Genomic DNA, 23721 nt, shown 5'->3' on the forward strand with positions numbered 1-23721 from the left:
CTCAGAAACACTCTAGGGTCTAATATACTAGTATCAACAGACAAGGCTTTGCCAGCTCATTTCAACAGTAAGGCTAACAGTCTCCATAAAGCTAAAATACCAACTTTCTCAACACTAAGAAAGGAAATAATCCAGAATGTAGAACCCTTTCTTAGTTGGCTATAATTTTTTAGCCAGGTAGACTAGATTATGGAATACAGGGATAGAATAGCTCCTTCCCAGGTTCTACAGGTTTTTCTACAGGTTTCACATAATATAAAATAGGTCATTCCAGTTCTAGGAAACAGCTTCTCATGACTTTGGAAAATCCTATTATATCAGATGTTCAATATAAATTTAAATATGCAAAAGAACATTGACAGGTAATTTACAAAAAGGAGAAATTTAACTTAGCAAACATGAAAAAATATTCAACCCCATAATAACCAAAGACAAAACTAAAACATTAAGGCTTTAACTTCTGCCTATTTATTTTTGAAAAACAATTTAAACCACCAAAATGCTGAAAGCAAGCAATGCTGTAATCACACAGAGATTCTAACTAACAATATCTACTAAGGTCTATTAAAGATACTTAAACTACTTAACCCATTCATCCAAATTTTATAATCTATCCCAAAGGGGGAAAAACACAGCCTGTGGGCAAAGTTATACTGTTTGAACAAAAGTATTAACTGGACTTTTATTTGTACCTGCCATCCACTAGTCTAGAAGCTAAGGTGACTTCTAGAAAGACAGAAATGGTAAAGTCAATTATGGAATAATAACTAAAAATTATATAACAATATTGTAGATACTGGTCAAGAAAAAAGACGAGAACAAAATTATATGTACATGAGACTACTATTATAACAATATGCATATTAGAAGTGGGGAGACCAGGCATGGTGTCTCAGGCCTGTACTTCCAGCACTTTGGGAAGCTGAAGTGGGTGGATTGCTTGAGCCTAGGAGTTCAAGACCAGTCTGGGCAATGTAGTGAGTCTCTGTCTCTAATAAAAAAAAAAAAAAATAGTTAAGAAAAAGGAGGTCTGGTAAGAAATACACAAAATGCTACATAAGGTGTTTGGATTATGGTTGCATCTGTAGTTAACTATTACATTTATAATTTATAAAAGTTAATTAGGTTTCAAAACAAATAACTTTGTTGGTTCCCTTGATTATTGGACAATATGTGAAAGCTTAAACCATTCATTTACACATGAATGACATTCTTTCACACATAACTGCATTAATAGCAAATTCCTCCTCATAATTGGTTTCAGGGGAATTAAATGACATTTTTGGTGTAATACAAACAAAAAGGAAAATGGCTGTTTGACATAATTGGTTTTTGTTTGTTTTACTTGTTTCTCCTGGCTATTGTCACTTCTAAGCTTTAGTTTCTTCCTATAGCCCTTTTCTTCTTTTTTTGAGACAGAGTGTCACTCCGTCGCCCAGGCTGGAGTGCAGTGGTGCAATCATGGCTCATTGCAGTCTTGACCTCCTGAGGCAGGAGAATCGCTTGAACCCAGGAGGCAGAGGTTGCAGTGAGCAGAGATCACACCACTGCACTCTAGCCTGGGCAACAAGAGCGAAACTCTGTCTCAATAAATAAATAAATAAATAAATAAATAAATAAATAAATAAAGGAGACTATGACAAGGACAAAGGAGGCAATTTGTAGGGGCTCCCTCTAAATCTGGGACAGTGTGAGCACCAAAATAATTAAGTCCAGTAATGAAACACAAACAACTGGAAAATACAGGAAGCCATGAGTCCATATCAATAATCAATAAATAATAAATAAATGGAGGGAAAGCTCTTGCTTAGAGTAGAATAATAGTTGCCAAATGGTAAATGTGGGAGAGGCCTGGAATTGGACAAGCATTATTTTATAAAATCACCATCTTGTAAACTGTCACAGTAAAGACTGGTTCAGATGAAAAATCATCAATGGATCGATCCTAAATCAAGACAGAAATTTTGACAAAGAGTGATATATTTGTGTGGCCTGAAAATGTTTTCTTACAGAAAACTGTTTATTATTTGCAAAGGCAAAATTAGTAACTCAACAATGGAGAAATTGGATATAACACCTTGGGTTCATAACGCCAATGAGGGGCAAATGAGTGTCATGTGCCTCAAGAAATAATACCTTGAGAAGGACACAGGATCACCTATGCAGTATTCCATCCAGGAATGCAACAACTGAATCGATTCATAATATCTGATGAAATGCAAAATGAAATCATTCTAGTAAAAAACCAGAATTGTATACTTTAAAAACCTCAATGTCATAGAAGACAAGGGAAGGCTATGGAAATGTTCCAGGCTGAAGGAGACTAAAGACATGAAAACTAAATGCAATGTCTTCCTAGATAATTACCTGTATTGGAGTGGGGGTGGGGAAGGCTATAAAGGGCATTAAGTGGGCCAGTTAATGAAATTAGAATATGTGTCAAATATTCTAGTATTAATGTTAAACTTACATATAATGTTAAATATTGCAGGTAATAAATGTAGTGTTGTTATTTAATAGAATATCCTGCATGTTCTCATTCACATGTGGGAGCTTAAAAACTTGGTCACATGGAGACAGAGTAGAATGATAGATTCCAGAGGTTCAGAAAGTTGTGAAGGTGGGACGGGGAACAAAGAGAGGCTGGTGAATGGTACAAACTTACAGTTAGAAGAAATAAGTTCTCATGTTCCATAGCGACTAGGTGACTATAGTTAGCAACAATATATTGTCTATTTCAAAGTAGCTAGAAGAGAGGACTTGAAATGTTACCAACACATAGAAATAATACATACTCCATATGATGACTACCCCAAATACCTTGACTTGATCATTCCACATTCTATGATGTAAAAAACACTCACATGTATCCCAGAAATATGTAAAATATCATGTATAAATAAAATAAAAAAGAATAGCCCTATTCTTAGAAAATACACACTCAAATATTCAGGAGAGGAGGCGAACACACACATGAGAAAGCAAATGGAGTAAAATGTTAACAGGTGAATTTGGGTAAAGGGTATACAGGTATGTTTTATTCAGTTCTTATTTTTACAACATTTCTGTAAATTTGAAATTATTTCCAATTAAAAAGGTTTTTCTTTTATCCCACTACCTGTATTTTTCCTCTCACAAATGTGGTGATATCATTCTCATTTTCAAAGATGGAGAGTGTCTGCAAGAGATTTTGCTCAAGCCATTCCCAGTGTTCAGTGATTTCTTTCCTGGAACCACCTGTACAAATGAAAATAATAATTCATGTCAGATTTCATGCCAAAGATATTTTAAAAACCAGGCTCACTTTTTCAATATAGTCTATACCATCAAAGGAGACTATTGGACCAAGAGCTTTGCCTTTAAATGCTTTCTCTCCTCCATAGGAGACACAGACACAAGACATTTAAGGATGTGGAAATGCAAGAGTAATATTATAATCAAGTTGTATTATAATCAAGTTTGATTAGGTGACTGCAGATGCTTTGAGGACATTGTTTCAGATCAGAAGGCAGCAATATTTCTCAAATTCACTTTCCTGGACTAGAGTTTAGCACATCCCTCCCCTTTCCTCCCTTCTAGAATTTGCACTTTACAGAGTAACATAGATCTTATGATACTAGGTTACAGTTGTTAAGTTGCAACAATTTGAGAGCTTTGGTATGCCACTGGAGAACTGATGTAACCACCTCCTATAATGGGCAAAAAATTACTCCCACTCACTTCAATTATGAATGAGATGTGAAAATGGACTATCACTAGGGAATAGCAGCCTGGCTCTCATTAGCACAGTTGCCTTGAAATGTAATGGGATGAGGTCATCCGTGCAGCCTCAACCAAGTCACCACATTTTGTTCAATAATAAGAAGCATTTAAGATACCTCTTCTGGCAACCTCCAAACTTAAACAATCAGCTTTGTAGTATATGTAATCACTACTCTGCTTTTGCTCACAGCTGCAGGGCATAATAGGTATGCCATCAGGGTGGAGGTATAAAGATACAGGACTAAATTCCCCTAATGCTAAAGAAGGAGTTTGTGATTCCATTGATTCACCCTTCAGGATTCTCCTTCGATTTCCAAGTTATATTTTAATTGATTTCTTAAAAGTATCTTTTCTCTCTGTTCTTCGTCATCAGTGAGATCTCAGAATCTCTGATTCTTGACAAAGAAAGAAAGACAGGAGACACAAATGTATCTGCAATTATACTCAGAACTGTGGCAGAACTAAAATCTCTGAGAGAATGAGAGAAAGAAATCTAGGAGAAAGAGGGAATGAGAAATTTCAGATACACTGAGGAAAGGCAAAACAAAACCCACATTTACTCTGTTTTACTTTGAGACTAAACATCAAAATTGCCTACAAAGGATGCTTATGTGAAGGATAAAAAGCAGGTATCAGCTGAGTGCAGTGGCTCACGACTGTAATCCTGGCACTTTGGGAGGCTAAGACGGGAGGATCACTAGAGCCCAGGAGTTCAAGACCAGCCTGGGTAACATGGGGAGACCCAGTCTCTACAAATAATAATAAGAAAAATCAGTCAGACGTGGTGGCATGTGCCTGTAGTCCAGCTACTTGGGAGGCAGAGGTGAGAGGTCCACATGAGCCTAGGAGGTCGAGGTTGCAGTGAGCCATGATCACACCACTGCACTCCAGCTTTGACAATGACACAGTGAGACCCTGTCTAAAAGAAAAAAAAAAAAAAAAGCAGGTATCTTAGTAGAGAAGAGTCCAGTGAAAACACTGAAGAATACGTTGCTCCTCTTCTTGGGTATTTTCCACACTTGCTCTTTCATGGCCATAAGCTACCACATGTAAAAGCAGTGGGATAACTGTCCTACAATGTCATGGCAAGACCTTGAAATTGGGACAGCCGGGTACCTCCTCCTTCTCTGCCACCTCAGCTGGGTGACTTTAGACAGGTGCTTAATCTCTGTCTCAAATTCTGTAAAATTGAGATCAATTGAAAACACAAAACTGGCTGGGGGCAGTGGCACACTCCTCTAATCCCAGTGCTTTCAGAGGCAGAGGTGAGGGGATCACTTGAGGCCAGGAGTTTGAGACCAGCCTGGGCAACAGAGTGACAACCTCATCTCTACAAAAAATTTAAAAATTAGCCAGGAGTGGTGGCACACACCTGTAGTTCCTAGCTACGCCAGAGGCTGATGTGGGAGGATAGCTTGAACCCAAGAGTTTGAGGCTGCAGTGAGCCATGATGGTGCCACTGCACTTCAGCCTGGGCAACAGAGTGAGACCCTGTGGAGGGTGTGAAAATCACAAGGGCTAATGTCTGTCGACACATTGTGGACAGTAAAAATACTGTTCAAATGCAAAGTACAATGCCTGTTTGAAATATTTAGGGAATGAGTCATTTTGGAGTTTGAGAGCTTTAAAATATTTTAGACTTAAAAATTTTAAATACTAATTGGAAAATTTTTTCAGACATACAGAGCTCTTCCTTGTCTGTAACCAGGTCACCACCATCACCAGCTGTGACATGCGGCAGACGCAGAGAGAGCCCTGTGCAGAATAAATGCCAGCCATGAATCCTCCACCCGGTTGTTCCATCTGTGCTTGTTGGCACTGTCAGATGGACTGCACCTCAGGACAGAGGTACTCCTGGGAACCACAGGACTGAGTTCTGCAGACCCAGGAGACATAATTCATCTCTGTTTTGCCTCTCATCTGTCCCTACCTACATTGATCACAGATATGCCTTGTGGAGTCTGAGCCTTGGCTCAGCCAGGATAATCTGGCTCCTGACTGGTATCTCACCATGCTCTGCCCTTTACCAAGTTATCACACCAGGTACTTTACTTTCAGAATCCCATGGAATCCAACACTATTCCTTGGTTGTTGTGGATAGAAAAGCCAATCAGCCACAAGACCTATCAGCTTTGCACATGTTGCTTTCAAAGCTTCCCTTCCTCCTTCCTTCCCTGCTTCCCTTCCCTTCCCCCTTTCCCTTCCCTTCCCCCTTCCCTTCCCTTTTCCCTTCCCTTCCCCCTTTTCCCTTCCCTTCCCCCCTTCTCTTTCCTTCCTCCTTCCTCCCCTCCTCTCCCTTCCCTCCCCTTCCTCCTCTCCCTTCCTCCTCCCCTTCCTCCTCCCCTTCCCTCTCCCCTTCCTGGCTCCCCTTCCCCCTTCCTCCCCTCTTTTCCCTTCCCCTCCCCCCCCTTCCCCCCCCCCCCCCCTCTCCTCTTCTTCCTTTTTTTTTTTTTGAGACAGAGTCACGCTCTGTTGCCCAGGCTACAGTAGAGTGGCATGATCTTGGCTCACTGCATCCTCAAACTCCTGGGGCTCAGGAGATCCTATCACCTCAGCCTCCCCAGTAGCTGGGATTACTGGTGTGTCTCACCACACCCTGCTAATTGGTTTTATATTTTTAGTAGGTCTCAAACTCCTGGCCTCAAGCAATCTGCCAGCCTTGGCCTCCTGAAGTGCTGGGATTAGACTTGAGCCACAGTGCCCGGCCTGTGTGCTTTACACATAAAGAAAGGATAAAGGTTTCTTTATGCACACATTTCTATATGTACATCCCCACCACACACACACTCCCATAGCAGAAATGGTATATGCCCATATGAATGCACTCCTTCAATAAACATCTAACTTGTACCTCCAACCTTCACTGACATTATATAAAGGTCCACATGGCTAATTGTCTTTCCCACCCCATCTTCAAATAGTCATCTGAATAATCTTGCATTGAAGTTCAGGTTTACTATCACTGTTTCCCCACCTGTTGCCTCCTCTGCTGCCCCAGGACCTGCTGTCCCACACTGCCCACTGTCCATCATTTCCATAATCCCCACCATCCACCTCCAACATTGTTCTCCCCACTGGCTCTTTTCTCTACTGCTCGCTATGAGGTAGGTAATGCCTACATGTCTATCTTCCTTTACCAGCATTAACCCCAAACCTATTGCTTCTGCTTGTGCTGTTTTTGTTCTGTCCTCTGTCTCCTGTCCTTCCTCCCACACTTGTGTCACATGAAAAGGCTGGCCTTTTGGAGTCATCGCCAGCCACTCGCTGCTCCCATGTATAGGAGAGGTGCTGGGACCGTAAGTCTCAGGATCTTCAAGCCTTTCGGCATGCTCAGTGCTTTGGGGCTGCTTCAGTACTGCCAAAAGGGGTTTTGGAGGTTTCTTCTGGCTACATCCAAGGCTAAGATACAAAGAGTTTCAGAAGACTGGATTCTATGACCAGCGTAGCAGGAACTCTAAAAGCAAAGGTCCTAGTGTGACGACTTGGTAAAGGGCAGAGCATGGTGAGAGCACTACTCAAGAGTCAGAAGAACTTTGTGTATTATTATATGAACCCATTATCATCATATGCTATTTTAGAAAAGAAAAAAGACAAACGCCATCAGTAAACAGCAGCTGTAGAAATTGAACTATGGATTTCTATCTAGATCCAACAGATACTTTCTGGGGAGAATAACGTAAAAGTATCTTAAAATTTATATTTACTGCACAAATGCACCATATATTCTCTGAACACTTTCCTAAATGCACAAAGAAGCAGTGAGGACAGGTGTTCCAGCTCCAGGTTCCGGTCACTAAAAGTACGAGGATACTGAAAAGTAAGAGCCAGGACTGAATTCACCACCACCGTCTGAAGATGCCAATCCAGTAAAAAATACTCCTGGAAGCAGGTGGCCACTTCTGTCCACTTCTCACTCCAGAAAAAAGGGTCCAAGTTACCTCTCAGAGATACCAGAGCAAATGCCACTTTCTCTGGACCACTCCCTAAAAAACTGTGAGACTCCAAAGGAAACGTGTTTGAATCCCAAATGTTCCTTATAAATGGCTCTTCCATTTCTCAAGTAGGTAAGTACACGTGCTACAATAATTCAGGTCTTAGAACTTGTTATTAAAGTGAGATAATATGAAGCTCCTTTGTCATGACCCTGACAAGGAACTGATCTATTTACCCAGCAGCTTGAACAAACTGTGTTAGGACACTCAGAAGAGAAAGGAAGGGCTTGGCTGTGGATTTTCTGGAAAGGCCCCATTTACAGAGATGCAGCAGGAAAAACAAGCTGACCCGATTGTGTAATCAGCTGGAATAACAAAGAACCCTGATATTGGGTATGAGAATCCTTCAGGAAATGCAAGTTAAGGCATTCTGCTGTGGCTAAAAACTAGAACACTTGATAGGCTTAAGGTTTAGACATTGACTTCTAAAAAATAAGAACCATTATAATTTAAAGCAGTTTTTTAGGGTAATGGCCAGAGGCCCTAAATATAGAACCTGGGCAAATTTTTTAATGTTGTCTGCAATAATGAAAAATATGAAATCATCCTAGTCTAATTATTCATCTAGTTTGAAATCTGTCTTAAAGTCATGAAGTCTACTTGAAATAAATAGAAGATGGACATCCAAAATGATTCTATCACGTCTGGCCTCTGAGGATTAAGAACAAAGGTTTAAGGCTCAATTGATAGATATTCGGCAGATATTTCTTTTGTGATGCATGATTCATAGTACATTTTTTTCTTCCTACCTCCTAGGAATAATACATTTTGTTTCTGGGACTGCAGAATTTGAGAAAAACCTGTATTGCAGAATAAATAAAATGGTAAATTTTCATTGATCATAAGTGTATGTACGCGCATGTGTAGGTACATCTGTATGTGCATACAAAAATAAAAACCACTCATCACATAGCAGAAAACAAAACAAAAACCCAATAAGCCTCCAAGGGATGAAAAAGCAACTGACCTAGTATTTTCAGATTCAGAACAGGCTATGTGGATCACTGAGCTCACATGAATAGCACTTGAAGCTAATTAAATAAAGGGAACCAAATGAAGAAATCATCTGTATTATGGCCTTATCCAATATAATCTTAGTCACAAAGACGATAATTTTGAAGTTTCCACACCAAATGAAGGCAAGAGTATTACTCCATACACTGGAGCAACATTTAACCTGTCCCTGTATTTACCAAGCCACCCTTATACTTTGTACATCCAGAAAAATTACAAACTTATATTCAGAGAAGGCAAAAGACAAAACCCAAAAATAACATGGAGATTTGAAACATTTTTAGAAACAAACGAAAATATACTTTTTCAAAATCCACATCTAACTAAAGTTATAATTATAATCAGGTTAAGTAAGATGATAATGATAATGCCCTCTATTATTTGTGCTTACCAAGAATAGGCATCATACTTAACTACTGAAATGTCAAACAGGCCGGGCATGGTGGCTCACACCTGTAATCCCAGCACTTTGAGGGGCCAAGGCAGGTGGATCACTTGAGCCTAGGAGTTTGAGACCAGCCTGGGCAACATGGCAAAACCCTATCTCTACAAAAATTACAAAAATTAGCAGGGTGTGATGGTGTGTGCCTGTAGTCCCAGCTATTCGGGAGGCTAAGGTAGGGGGTCACCTAAGAATGGGAGATCAAGGCTGCAGTGAGCTGTGATTGTGCCACTGCACTCCAGCCTGGCTCACTCCACTCCAGAGTGAGACCCTGTTTAAAAAAAAAAACCAAAAAAACAACAAAAAAACTGTCAAACATATCCAGATTTTTCTGGCTCTGAAGCCTATATATATATATTTTTAATAATCTTTTTTCATTTTTGTATTTATTTTAATAGAGACAGAGTCTCACTATGTTGCCCAGTCTGGTCTCAAACTCCTGGGCTCAAGTGATCTTCCCACCTCAGCTTCCCAAAGTGCCGGGGTTACCAGCACGAGCCACCGCACACATCCAAAGTCTACACTCCAAATTGCTACACTTTGCTGCCTTCTTACATGTTTTACAAGTGCAGTGAGTATGAATAAAGGTTAAATTATCTGAAATAATAAGAAGCCTGGTTATGAGTAAGGCGATATTACTTAATGCCTCAGACCATGTCGAAGAAGTACACCTGGTTTCAAACTTCTACAATGCCACATACTAACTCTGGGGCCATGGGTAAGTTACTTTAACCTCTTTGTCCTTCAGATTTCTTGTCTGTAATATGTAAGGAACAACACTTAACACACTGGTTTGTGCTAAAGATTTAGTCAGGTAATACATGTCAAGTCCTTAGAACACAGAAAACACCAGTTACTTTTGGAATTATCATAAGCAGCAGAACACAAAGACCTCATCTTGAAATGTGATTCAGAAAATATTTCTAACTTCTGATGTCAAGAAAAGAAACTAGCTGCTTAACTACTGCCCAACTAACATACATTTAGCACAAACCTCTCAGGCCCTGGAACACTTATGTTTGATTGCAAAGGGTGCATATTATATGCTTAGGCCCTCTTGTGTAACTATGATAAGATTCTGACATAACTCTGCTTATAATCTCTTATGGGTCATAATAATATGCTCACAGCTTTATAATCACTTTGAGAAGAGAGAGTCCCAGGTAACTCACTCAGCCTTGGCAGTAAGAATCAGTAGTTAACATCCTTATTTTACTGGATAGTGGGAACATAAATGTCTCTTTCTGGAGGGCAATCAGGCTAGACATATTAATTATATGCATATCCTTTTTTTAACTTTTTTATTTTTGCTATTTTAATTATATGCATATTCTTTGATTCAAGATATCTACTTCCATAAATTTCTCCTAAGGTGATAATTAAGAGAATGTGCAAAGATTTTGTTGGGAGAATATTCACTAAGATTGTTCAAAATACAGTAATAGTAGGGGAAAAAAACCTAGATTTCCAATAACATACTAAGTAGATAATTTATGTTACATTCATATAAAATATCTACTTATTAAAATTGATAGGCCAGGTGGCTCATGCCTGTAATACTAGCACTTCGGGAGGCTGAGGTGGGTGAATCACTTGAGGTCAGGAGTTTGAGATCAGCCTGGGCAGCATGATGAAACCTCATCTCTACTGAAAATACAAAAATTAGCCAGGAGTGGTGGCGTACACCTGTAGTCCCAGCTATGCGGGTGGGTGAGGCAGGAGAATCACTTGAAGCCGGGAGTTGGAGGTTGCAGTAGGCCGAGATCGTGCCACTGCACTCTATCCTGGGCAACAGAGTAAGACCCTGTCTCAAAAAAAAAAAAAGAAAAAAGAAAATTGATGGTATGGAAATACATTTTATTGACATAAAAATTATTTTCAATATATTATTTTCCATTTTTATTTGCATTTAAATACATATCTGTTATATATTTATATATACTGTAAATATACAGTATATACATAGTATATATTATATACCTATATATTTGTATATATAGGTATATAAAGTATATTGGAAATTTTTCAAAGTCTAGAAAGTGATGATTTGTGATGTGGTATTTTGTTTTCTTTTTTATTCGTTTTATGTATCTATATTTTGTAATTTTTGCAATAAACATGTATTGCTTGAAGAAAAAAGGAGCAATTATTTTTGTTTGCTTTCTTAACTCACTGTGTTTCTAAGGATACGAGAATAGTCCTTGAGTTACACATACCAAGAAAGAATTATAAAAATACCTATCAACTTTCACATTACGTCTGTCTCATGCAGAAGGCAACTAAATTACCCAACATTTTCTTTATCTACAGTAGAGAATAAGAACAGAACCAATTAGTAATCTTTAATTAAACTCTGGGTCTTACCAGCCACTAACTAAAAGAATATTTAATTATAAAAGCCAGCATGGTGCCGCTTAAGAAGTCCTGGGATGGGAGTGGGGAGACCTGAGAACTTGGTCTGAGTGCCACATAACTAGTTATAACCAGGAATGTGACCTTGGACAATTCACCTTGCCTCTGCATCCTACTACAATAAGAGGGGCAGACAAGACGATGGCTGCTCTATCTTTTATTTCTGAAACACAATGATCATCTAGGCTTAGATGACATTCTGGAATGGTAAAGAAAAGGGAAACTAAATCAATACACAGCCAAATCAAGGCACCGTTCGGCACTGTTGTCAGTGAGCTGTCTGTCAAACACATCCTCTCCACACTTTCCTTTATTAGCCCTTTTTGAAGGTCAGATGCATCCAGAGGGAACTGCCAGCAGCTCCTTCTGTATGTTTGTTTCTAATTCTCCTGAGCTGTCACAGAACTCCTTTCTTTAGATTGTATCCTTGGAATTACCTACATTCCTATGTGTCCATATTCCCATGGAGATCATGTAACCAACCCTTCTTACTATTAGAACCTTCTAGTCCTTATAATGGGGAGAAAGCCAAATAGCTTTCTACCTCTGCCAACTGAAGGCCAAGGAAGACAATGGACTGGACTCTCTCCTGCCTCTGGAACACCATATCCAAAACAAGAGCTGCTGGGGGCATACCTGTACCTATTTTAACTCCAAGGTGAGCCCCAGGTGCAAAGTAGTCAATTCACTGGTAAACCATGAGAGACAGAATTGTGAGAGTACAGTAAGCCAGCTCAACAAAACTGGCTGGATAAAAGGTAGAATTTACTGTACAAACTATTAAGCATAATGCCCTTCTGTAGGCTAGAATTGTTGACATAATGGCATATTAGCCAAAAAGAACAAAAACCGCATTTTGGGTACTAGTGAAATGAAATGGTCGTTGTTTAGGAAAGTTTTTTGGCTCCCTTTCCCAATTAAAGTTCTCCATGTCAAGGAAATGTAAACAATCAACTTCTTCAGACCAACTTGGATAAACTAACAGAAGATAAAAAAGAGGTGGGCCAGGCATGGTGGCTCACACCTGTAATCCCAGCACTTTGGGAGGCTGAGGGGGGCGGATCACCTGAGTCAGGAGTTCGAGACCAGCCTGGCCAACAAGGTGAAACCCCATCTCTACTAAAAACACAAAAATTACCCAGGCATGGTGGCAGGTGCCTGTAATCCCAGCTACTCGGGAGGCTGAGGCAGGAGAATCACTTGAACCCAGAAGGCAGAGGTTGCAGTGAGCCGAGATTGTGCCACTGCACTCCAGCCTGGAGACAGAGCAAGAGTCCGTCTCAAAAAAAAAAAAAAAAAGAAAAAAAAAAGATAAAAAGAGGCATATGAAAATAATAAAATAATGTCTCATCAAATAACTCTTGGTACCTCCACTCTGCTTTCTGTATGATTCATATTGCTGAGGGCCAGGTGCTTATTATAGTGGCAGTAAGATGGTCCAAAAGAGTCCTCCTGCCTGATTTCATGTGGCTCAAGTCTAAGGCAAATCATACAGCTAGGACTTACCACTAACACTACTACTGCTCTATGTGGTCTATGTCAAGACATTGGTGGCAGATGCTCCCTTTAATTCAATTTGTGCTTATTAAAGATTTACAAAACACATGACAAGATCAAGGTTTATAGAAAAAGGTTTTATAATCCCATGGATTCTATAAGGCAGTGAATTAGACTTACCCAATTATCTACAGAAGTTTCTTTTGTAGCAATATTTCATAAAATCCTAGCAAATTACAAGTTTTTAATATGTTTTCCTATGCCATACTAACTATGTAGTTTATGAAAAATAACATTAAACTTACAAACAGTAAGATACAGATATATTTAAAAAATCTTAAGGGAGCAGCTTCTGCTCTTAAAATCTTATCATGAAAAGGAGCCAGTAACTTGGATTTTAAATGGAAATCAGTAAGAAAGAACAATTAACAGGTGGCCTGGTGCGGTGGCTCACACTGGTAAACCTAGCACTTTGGGAAGCTGAGGCAGGCGGATGGCTTGAGCACAGGAGTTTGAGATTAGCCTGGGCAACATGGCAAAACCCTGTCTCTACAAAAAAATGAATACATAAATTAGCAGAGCACAGTGGTGTGTGCCTGTAGTCCCAGCTACTTGGGAGGTGGAGGTGGGAGGATCACTCGAGCCTGGGAGGCAGAGGTTGCAGTGAGCCGAGATCATGCCACTGAACTCCAGCCTAGGCGACAGAGTAAGACATTGTCTCAAAAAAAACAGTACAAAATGCAACAAAACACAACAACAACAAAAAACCACTTTCACAACGCTTGTCACTTCCTTCTGTGCAGTCTTCCATAAGGAAATTCTGGAGCTATCTCTATGGGTAATCAATATATACAAAAACTAAAACCATTTTGGGTTTCTTATAATGAAACAGGTGTCACTGGGAAAAGAAAACTACACATCTCTTTGGACAATAAATTACACCATCAGCATTTACAGCATAGTGTTCCTTAGCCTTGGCTCAGCAAATAATTCAGGAATAACTCAGCTTTGTAACATCCAATTGTATCTCATAGGAGTATTCACAGGAAGATCTGTTTCATAGCAATACCATGGCAAAGCCCCAGAATCAGACTGAGGAGTAGTAACGTCAGGCAATGACAGTATAAACGTCAATGACAACAAAGGTAATGGCTCAGGGGCAGAGGGAAAGTCACAGGAGACACAAACCAGTTCCTTACATCACCAGAAATTGAGGTAGGAAGACCAGGAGCCTGGAGGGCTGTAAGGAGAGATCTGAGGGCTCTGAAGACCTCCTGCCTGCAAAGGATCTCGCAGGCAGTTTGGCACTCATGGCGGGATTGCTGGAGAGTGAGCCAGAAGGAGGCGGCATCCTTTCCACACCCTCATGAGGTGGAGGGGTTTGGTGGCTCTCCCTGACTTTTAACTTCTTTCTTTTTAGTTCTTCATCTGCTGACTATGAAACGTGATTCTAGATTGTTTGCCAACTAAATGTGATGCTTTCCCAATCAACTACGGCAGGCCAGATGGCACTTTCCCTTCTACGGGCACCCTCTGTGGTGGGTAAACGTGCAGAGAAGACTGGAACACTGTCTTCCAGGAGCCTAGGTTACACTGGTAAGTCTGTCCAGGTCAGAGTCCCAGCTTCCCCTTCCTTAATCCTTTATCACCTTCCTCTCACTCAATCCCCATTCTTCACTTCTAGATGGCTTTTCCCACTGCTCTAAACCTTGAAGCCATGCCTTCGTTCTTGGGCTGTGTAAACAATGGTTATAGTCAATTGTCTCTCACTGGGCTGCTTGCATCTCAGAATACATTTAAAAAGACATAATTATGGCCTGGTACGGTGGCTCATGCCTGTAATCCCAGCATTTGGGAGGCTGAGGTGAGCGGATCACGAGATCAGGAGTTCGAGACCAGCCTGACCAACATGGTAAAACCCCGTCTCTACTAAAAATACAAAAATTGGCCGGGCGTGCCTGTAATCCCAGCTTCTCAGGAGGCTGAGGCAGGAGAATCGCTTGAACCTAGGAGGCAAATGTTGCAGTGAGCTGAGATCATGCCACTGCACTCGAGCCTGGGCGACAGAGCGAGACTCCATCTTGGGGGTTGAGGGGGGAAAAAGACATAATTATAATGTTAGAATTTCAGGTACTACTAAATCCTTGAGGGGGAATTACCCAGGCAATGGAGCTTGCCAGCAGCCTGAAATCACACCAGATAACCTCCTCTAATTCTGCAGGAGGCTAGCCTGTATTCCTCTGTTTAGTTGGATGCCCAGAAATTAAATGGAACTGTAAGGCACTGGTTCACACTGGGCTGTAATTGACTATTTACTTGTATCCTCACTAGACTGTACGTTTCTCAAGAGCAGAGACCAAATATAATTGTCTTTATATTTTTAGATCCCAGCACAGCACTTCCTACCAAGTAAAGATCAATTTTAAAAATGAATGAAGTCAATTGAAAAAGCTCCCAATGGCCAAAGCTGGGACAATTTGAGCAAAGAATAAAGTAATGTTGGATTATAACCCAGAAGACAAAATAAATAGGCATGAGTCTATAGTGACATAAATAATTAAATAAATAAATGAGGGAGTAAAGATAAATTTACTGTGCAAGAGAATTCTCCATAAATTATGTAGATAGTCTACCCTAAAGGAGAGAATAATCCCTACTCCTTAAGTATGGACTGCACATAGTGATTTCCCTCCAAAGAGAATACTTTGAAAAGGGGAAGAACAGAGTAACTTTACAGTGGAGAAACCTAAAAAAACACTATTTCAGGGAGGTGATCAAGGAGGCCCACGGTCATAAATCATGTTGATAAAATGTACACTTGGCATGGTGAAACAAAATGGCCCTTTATCTCTGTGATCTTCCTCACAAAAATCTACTGCCCCTGTCTAATCATGAGAAAAATATCAAACAAATTCCAATTGAGGAGCATGCCAAAATATACTGGATCAGTATCTTTCAAAACTGTCAAGATCATCCAAGCCCAGGAAAATCTGAGAAACTTCCACAGCCAAGAGGAGCCTGACGGGATATGACCGACTAACTATAATGTTATACCAGATGGGATGCTGAAACAGAAAAAGAAAATGAGGGCAATCTGAACAATGGACTTTACTTACAAATAATGTATCAACACTGGTTCATTAATTATAACAAATGTACCATAGTAAGATGTTAATAATAGAGGAAACTCTGCATGGGGAGTGGTATAGATGAGAGTTCTCTGAACAATCTGCTCAACTTTCCTGTAAATCAAGTAAAGGCTAAAAAATAAAAGTTAAAAAAAGTGTTCATATAGAGCCCTTACTTTTCTTATGGTTATTTTAAAAGCCACATGCAAACAAAAACTTGGCCATTTTGGGCCAATTGCAGTGGCCCATGCTTGCAATCCCTTTACCTTGGGAGGCCAAAGCAGGAGGCTCACTTGAGCCCAGGAGTTCAAGACCAGGCTGGGCAACACAGAGAGACACCATCTCTACAAAAAAAGAAATTACATTAAAAAAAAAAAAAGTCTGGGTACAGTGGTTCATGCTTGTAATCCCAGCACTTTGGAAGGTTGAGGGGGGCGGATCACCTGAGGTCAGGAGTTCAAGACCAGCCTGACCAACATGGTGAAACCTCGTCTCTACTAAAAATACAAAAATTAGCTGGACGTGGTGGCACAAACCTGTAATCCCAGCTACTTGGGAGGCTGACGCAGGAGAATCGCTTGAACCTGGGAGGTGGAGGTTGCAGTGAGCCAAGATCGCACCACTGCACTCTAGCCTGGGCAACAAAGCAAGACTCCGTCCCAAAAACAAACAAACAAACAAAAAACTTGGCCATTTTGGACTAGAAGTTCTTATGAGACATCCAATAAAAGCAAGATTAAAAAAATTTTTTTGGCCGGGTGCAGTGGCTCACACCTGTATTCCTAGCACTTTGGGAGGCCGAGGTGGGCAGATCACTTTGAGGTCAGGAGTTCGAGACCAGCCTGGCCAACATGGTGAAACTCCATCTCTAGTAAAAACACAAATATTAGCTGGCATCGTGGCAGGTGCCTGTAATCCCAGCTACTGGGGAGGCTGAGGCAGGAGAATTGCTTGAACCTGGGAGGTGGAGATTGTGGTAAGCCGGGATCACACCACTGCACTCCAGCCTGGGTGACAGAGTGAGACTCCGTCTGGAAAAAAAAAAAAGAAAAATTAAGACTAGTCAAGTGCAGTAGTGAGAAGTGGGGAAAGAGTAGAAAAGGAGTTCCATCTGCAACTGACTGTGTTCAATGGAGATAGCTCGTGACCTTCGGACCAGCCAAAGCAAGATTGTTGACTATTTTAAGCACAGCACAGCATTACTGATTATCATCAGGAGAAATAAAGAATCCCTACTCAGTAGGAAGTACTGTGCTAGGATATACCAAATGTTACTTAGTACATCCAAGTATTCCACCCATCCCTCTTCATTTCCCAGCTTCCTCTGCAGTGAGGTTGGGCCCACATGACTAGTCTTGGCCGACTAAGTGTGAGTGGAATGGAAGGCGGAGTGTGCCACTTCTGGGCCAAGGAAGTTAAACACAGATGTGCTCCATCCTCGCACTCTTCCCTTGTATGCTGACCTTGGAGGCCTTGTGTTCCAGAGAGTGTCACTACACATGGAGGAGGCCACATGATCCCAACACGACTCTACCAGAGTGAGAAAGAAACTTTCATTGTGTTAAGCCACTGAGACTTTGGGTTCATGTGTTGAAATGGCTATGGTTAATTACCCTAAAATACCAGTGATTGCATTCAGCAAGTACACGCTCCTTTCCTTCTGATAAAAAGTTGTTAACCCTAACGCTTCTTTTAAAACTTGTGTATTTCTAGATGCGGTTGCTTACCACAGGCGATGGTCCAGTAGACCAGGGAGTCTGGAGTCTGGTACAAGATTCGGTAAGGAGCGACCCGGGCGCTGGAGTCCAACACAACATCAAGGGTACCCACCAGCAGGCCTGAGGGTGGAATATGGGGAGAAACAGGTAAGAATTGTCTTAGTACTTTCCCAAATTCCCAGGGGCAGCATGAACATGCCCTTTTGTGAGATCTCCCAACAACCCCATCTCCCACTGAACCACACCTTGAAAAATTTCATTTTAGGATGATGCTGGCTCTACACAAGTTGTACAACTTGACAAGGTCACAAGAAGCAGTCGTGTCCATCTGATTCAGTCTACCAGGCTGCCCCACATGTTATTTTCATCTGCCCCACTTTCCATTTATGTTTAAAAAATTAGTACAATTCAGCTCAGGAAACACTAATTAAATTCCTACTATGTGCAAGACAAACCCTGTGGGCACAAAACTGAAGAAGACAGCATCCCCAGGGCATTTAACATTGATTGGAGGAGAAGGTCAGGCAGTGCTTTGGTACTGTGTTTAGAAGTGAGCTAGGGCCAGGAAACAGAGGGATCTTCCTATTTCAACAGCAGAGTCCTCTACCATTTGTGACATCAGTCACTATAACCAGGGCTAACCAGAGCCTGGTCTATGCTATGAAATGATGCAGGAATAAGGTTGAGGATCAGGGTCTGCATTTTTAGCACAAAGTTTAGTTCTTTGAGTCAAGAACCCCAGTGATCCATTTATCCAGGGTTTACCGGGCCCATGTGAAAACTTGTTCACATTGTCTAAGTCCAGACAAGCCTGAATGTTCAGCAAATGAATTTAGCAATTTATTTGTAAGGAATACAAATGCCCAGTATACCAACGCTCACTTAAGAACAGGCTGTACCTTCTCTTTCTAGGAGGAAAATTGACAAGGAAAAGGAAATTAAGAGCAGAAGGCAGCTTAGTGGCAAAGGTGGAAGGTGCTTCTAAGGCGAGTCTGCCCAGATGACCCGGCTGAGAACTCCAGCCATGCGGAGAACGCACAACGCTGTTTCTCACTTGGCAATCACAACTTGTCAGGTATGGTGGTGACAGTACAAGGATTCTGACAGCTTCAAACTGGCAGCCTGTCATCAGTGCAAATTTCTCTTTTAACTACCTTTTAACCACACTGAAGCGGGATTGACATCAAACATTTTCTACAGTATTTTAAAATAACACAGATTACACACATACATTCTCCAAGGTATAATAAACTAGATCCCTTAATTGGAAAGATGAATCCAAAAGATTCCCATAATGTAAATGCCCATAGTTACTCTAAAGCTACATGGAACCCAGTATAGAGCAGGGCTTGGACTCAGAAGGACCAATCAGGAGCTCAGACCAGCTGACTATATTAGCCCAAGACACTGTATTTCCAAAAATCTCGCTTTTCTCAATTGCCAAATGGAGACACTATTACTACCCCAGGATTGTTTTTGAAGACTGAAGGTAATGAGACTTAGGGGTAATAGGCTGTTTGGAATGAGGGATTAGGCCACCTGAAAAAAACCTGCTAAGATACTTTTATCTAATTTTACCTTTATTTAGATTGCATGTTTATAGAGGATGACTTTGGGATAGAACTAATGGTATTTGAAGCTAGGAGATGGAGGCTGAAGGCACCCAGCCTCTCTTGTTTGCAACTGTTGATACTGAAAGCAGCAAAGCTCAGTGCCATATTGCAGGCTTTTCCTGAAGTTTTGCTGAATCTGAGGCACAAATTCTGAAAATGCCACCAGTACCTCTTGTTATTTTGTAATAATGTCTTGAGGTTTGGTTCTGGCCATACCAAATAAGACCCTGATATGCACAATGCCACTGAAATTCACTTCCCACTGCTCTGGCATCCTGGTGTCATGGAAGGAGCTATAACCTAGTCAACTCATGTTTGGAAGAGCTCAGTTCTGGCTCTGACTCTGTTATAACCATTTCTGTGGAGTGGGACAGGCCATTTAACTTCTCGTTGCTTTGATTTCCTCAGTTGTAAAGTGGTCATAATCACCCTTGCCTTCCTGAACCAGAGTTATTAATCAAGAAGCCTAAGTGAGGTAGACCATGCAGAAGTCCTACAGTTGTCCTTGGTCTTTGTCCAAGGGCAAAAAATCCATTTAGATTCACTCCAAACCACAGTGACCATTAGCTGACCTCAACATACCAGGAAAAAAACAAACAAAAAAATTTTTGTTCAGTAGAAATTAACCTGTTAGCTCTGGCCTGTACGAAATACACTAAAAATGAAATTCTTACAGCCTGTAAAGTCCTCCAAGGGGGTAGAGTTCCACATCATATCACACACATATGCATTTTTGTTTGCTTTACTGTGACTTGGATTTACCACAGAGACCTCTAATTTCTTAAATGACTTTTCACTTACCTACGGATGGAAGAATAGGAAAAGCAGAAAATATTGAAATAGTGCTAGCCGAGAACACCAAATTTCCTTCTATGTTAACTAGACACACAAATGCATCACTCATAATTGAGTGTTTGTAATACCTCTCACATCTTGAATCAAAATAAGAAATAAAATGCTGAAACTACTACAAGTGTCATATATGTTAGTTCTAGGGCATACAAACTTTAGTCTGAGTTTAGAGGGTTGCGATCAAGAATCAGCCTGTGTGCTGGGCGTGGTGGCTCACACTTGCAATCCCAGCACTTTGGGAGGCTGGGACGGGTGGATCACTTGAGGCCAGGAGTTCAAGACCAGCCTGGCCAACATGGTGAAAACCCTTCTCTATTAAAAATCCAAAAAATATAAGGCAGGCACAATGGTGTGCACCTGTAATCCCAGCTTCTAGGGAGGCTGAGGCAGGAGAATTGCTTGAACCTGGGAGGCAGAGGTTGCAGTGAGCCGAGATCATGCCACTACACTCCAGCCTGGGCAACAGAGCAAGACTCTGTCTCAAAAAAACAAACAGACAAACAAACAAAACAAAAAAATCAGAAAAAAAAAAAAAACAAAAACAGAAAAGGAAAAAAAAGAATCAGCCTGTGTGGTTTAATAAGCCTCTGAGTGTCATCAAAGACCAAGACTCTTCCAAGGGCAAGCATAATTGACTGGGCAGGGCAGAGCAGCAGACAGGGGCAGTTCTGGTTCTGGAATGCTTCAATCCTGACTCTGCCACTTCCTCCTGGAGCCTCAGTTTTATCATCCTTAATGGCTCACTGAACTTTCATCCTCTGTAACACAAAAGAAGGAAGATCTCTGAAAAGGTCCAACCCAATCCACATATCTCCATCACCACAATGTTCCCAATTAAAATCTAACCTCAACATAAACTATTCTAATTAACAAAGCCTCTGGTGTCAATTAGAGATAAAGAAAACCTAGTTGCTTAAAGCAGGACCCCCTGGAGTGAGGGTTTCTCATTAGATGCAAGTTCACCAACCCTACCTCTGCATTCACAACTGGCGCCACCAACTTCCACTAAGACTTGGATGCAAACTAACAGACATACATGTACGTAGCACAGATACATGCTGAAATATTTTCAAGTAAATTACAGAAAGTATAATATCAGGATATTCACATTAGATACATTTAAATGACAGCATTTCTGAGAGAATTCCCTGAACATTTAAGGTACTGGATAACCAAACAGAAAGTAATATTGTGAATTGAGGTATGCAGTTGGCCAGTCAAATCAAGAAATAGACTTTCCATATTAACCCAGAAGTGCTGAGTCCTTTCATGCCTGGATAACACTGATCACTGGAAATGTTGTGCTTGTCTGTCTGCTCTTGTCTCCCCCGACCTCAAACAGCAAACTCCTAATCTTTTAATGCCATCCCTTTCCTACTCTACTCTTCCTCCCAGTTCTGCCTCTATAATGCCTATTACATTTGTTTAAGATTACTTGCACATTTTGCCTTGTCCCATTTTTTCCTCTTCTCTCCAGACTGAAAGTTCCTTGAGGGCAGGGTCTAATTGATTATTTTGGACCCACAGGCCCTGCACTTTGGAGCCCCGTAAGTACTAAACACATGTTTGATGATAAATAGACAAGTTAGAGGTGTGTGTGTGTGTGTGTGTGTGTGTGTGTGTGTGTGTGTGTGTTTTAAACCTAAATAATAAATTATCACCATGCTATCTAAACTCTGTTGGTACATGAAATCAAGACCCTGGGAAAAAGGAAATACTCCTCCTTTGTCCACTATCGATGTAAAATACTAGGAGATGGGAAATCTGGTCTAGAGAATCCCCCTGCAAAAGCAGCAACCATTAGGATTTTCTTAGAAGTCTCATTACTCATACCTTGGAAATGGCTGTCAAAATACTGAACCTTTTCTTCATTTCCCACACAAAGCGCTGTTTTAGCAGCTGTTGTAGTCAGCTATTTCTGGTGTTAAACAATCTTGATTGCCTAAGATAACGAAATCAAATTACAGCCCTCAAAATAACTCTTCTCTGCATCTACCTATTACATTAGGACAGTGGCATCTTATAATGTAAAAGTGCTGTTTTCAAGGAGATTCAGAAAACACTTGGCAAAATTGTTCCATATTCGCTTCCCATTTGGTTGTGGGCACTGGAAGATGTGTATGCACAGTCACCACTGCACAACTGCAGCCCAGCTGGGAGCTGGTACAGGTGGCAGGTCCACAGGGCTGCAGAGAAACCCCCGTCAGCCCTCTGCAGGCAGGACTGTGTCAGGAGCGTGCTGCCATGCAGAAATGTGCTCATGGAAATGATCGATCCATCTACTGATGATCAGGGCTAAAGTCAAACTGGACAGGATCCTAAAGATCACTTGGCCTCCCCTACTCCATTAGTTCTGACGCTGGTCTGAAATGAAGCAGAGATCCAGGAAGTCCATGGCAGAGTGGTCAGGGGAGTGGACTCAGCCTCGGCTCACATACCAGCCACTCCCTTAATCTCTCTATGCCCCTGCTTCCTGATAAAGAAATAATAGTATCTACCCTAGAAAGTGCCTAGTATGCACTAAGCACTATTGTGTAATGAATTATTCAAAACAATAGAAAAGTACAGGAAATTACAAAATACATGTACCACTACTCTGATTTTTTTAACATTTTGCCTTACTTGCTTCAGATCTATATTTTTTTAACAGAAAAAAAAGGTAACAGACACAGTGAGGTTCCCTTTGCACTCCCTTAATCCCATTTCCCTCTCTCCATTAACCATTCTTAAATTGTTTTGTATTCTTCCTATCAAGGTCCTTATACTTTTACTGAGCCATATGTTTTTCATATAAAAAATTTAAAACTGATGAGTATTTTACAAATTTGCCTGTAAGTTACACTGTAGCTTATTTTTTTCAATCAATATGTTTGTAAAATTTATCCAGAATATACTTGTAAATCTGATTCATTCATTTTAAAATATTGTGCAATATTCCACTATATAAGTATATTACAACTTATCTGTTTTCCTAGTAAAGGACATTGGATTTATCCACATTTTTTGCTCTATTATGCAACTGTAATCATATTCTGTTTGCATAAATCCTTAAGCACCTGAGCACATTTCTTTAGAATGGAATTGTCAGGTCCTAGGGTAAGTTCATTTCTAAACCTTATTAGATTTACAAAATTGCTCTCTAAAGTGCTCAAGAAAGTATGAGAATACCTGTTTCTCCATAATATCTCCAATACTTAGTATTACCAGGGTTTTTTTTATTTTCACCAATCTCTAGAGTGAAAAATGGTACCTATTTGTTAAATTTGCATTCCTCTGATTATTAATTAATTT

General features: G+C 40.6%; 1 protein-coding gene across 2 annotated transcripts in view; it reads right to left on the reverse strand.

Moving 5' to 3' along the window:
* TBC1D9 (TBC1 domain family member 9) overlaps positions 1 to 23721 on the reverse strand; it is a 135149-nt gene that overhangs the window by 62082 nt on the left and 49346 nt on the right. For both annotated transcript variants that reach the window (XM_032147584.2, XM_058436773.1), the window contains exons 2-3: positions 17975 to 18085; positions 3119 to 3237 (exon numbers count right to left, since the gene is read on the reverse strand). In XM_032147584.2, coding sequence (XP_032003475.1) covers positions 3119 to 3237; positions 17975 to 18085 — 230 coding nt within the window. The remainder of the gene's footprint in view (positions 1 to 3118; positions 3238 to 17974; positions 18086 to 23721) is intronic.

The sequence above is a fragment of the Hylobates moloch genome, unplaced genomic scaffold (genome assembly GCF_009828535.3).
Source record: "Hylobates moloch isolate HMO894 unplaced genomic scaffold, HMol_V3 SCAFFOLD_3, whole genome shotgun sequence".
In the NCBI taxonomy this organism is placed as follows: Eukaryota; Metazoa; Chordata; class Mammalia; order Primates; family Hylobatidae; genus Hylobates; species Hylobates moloch.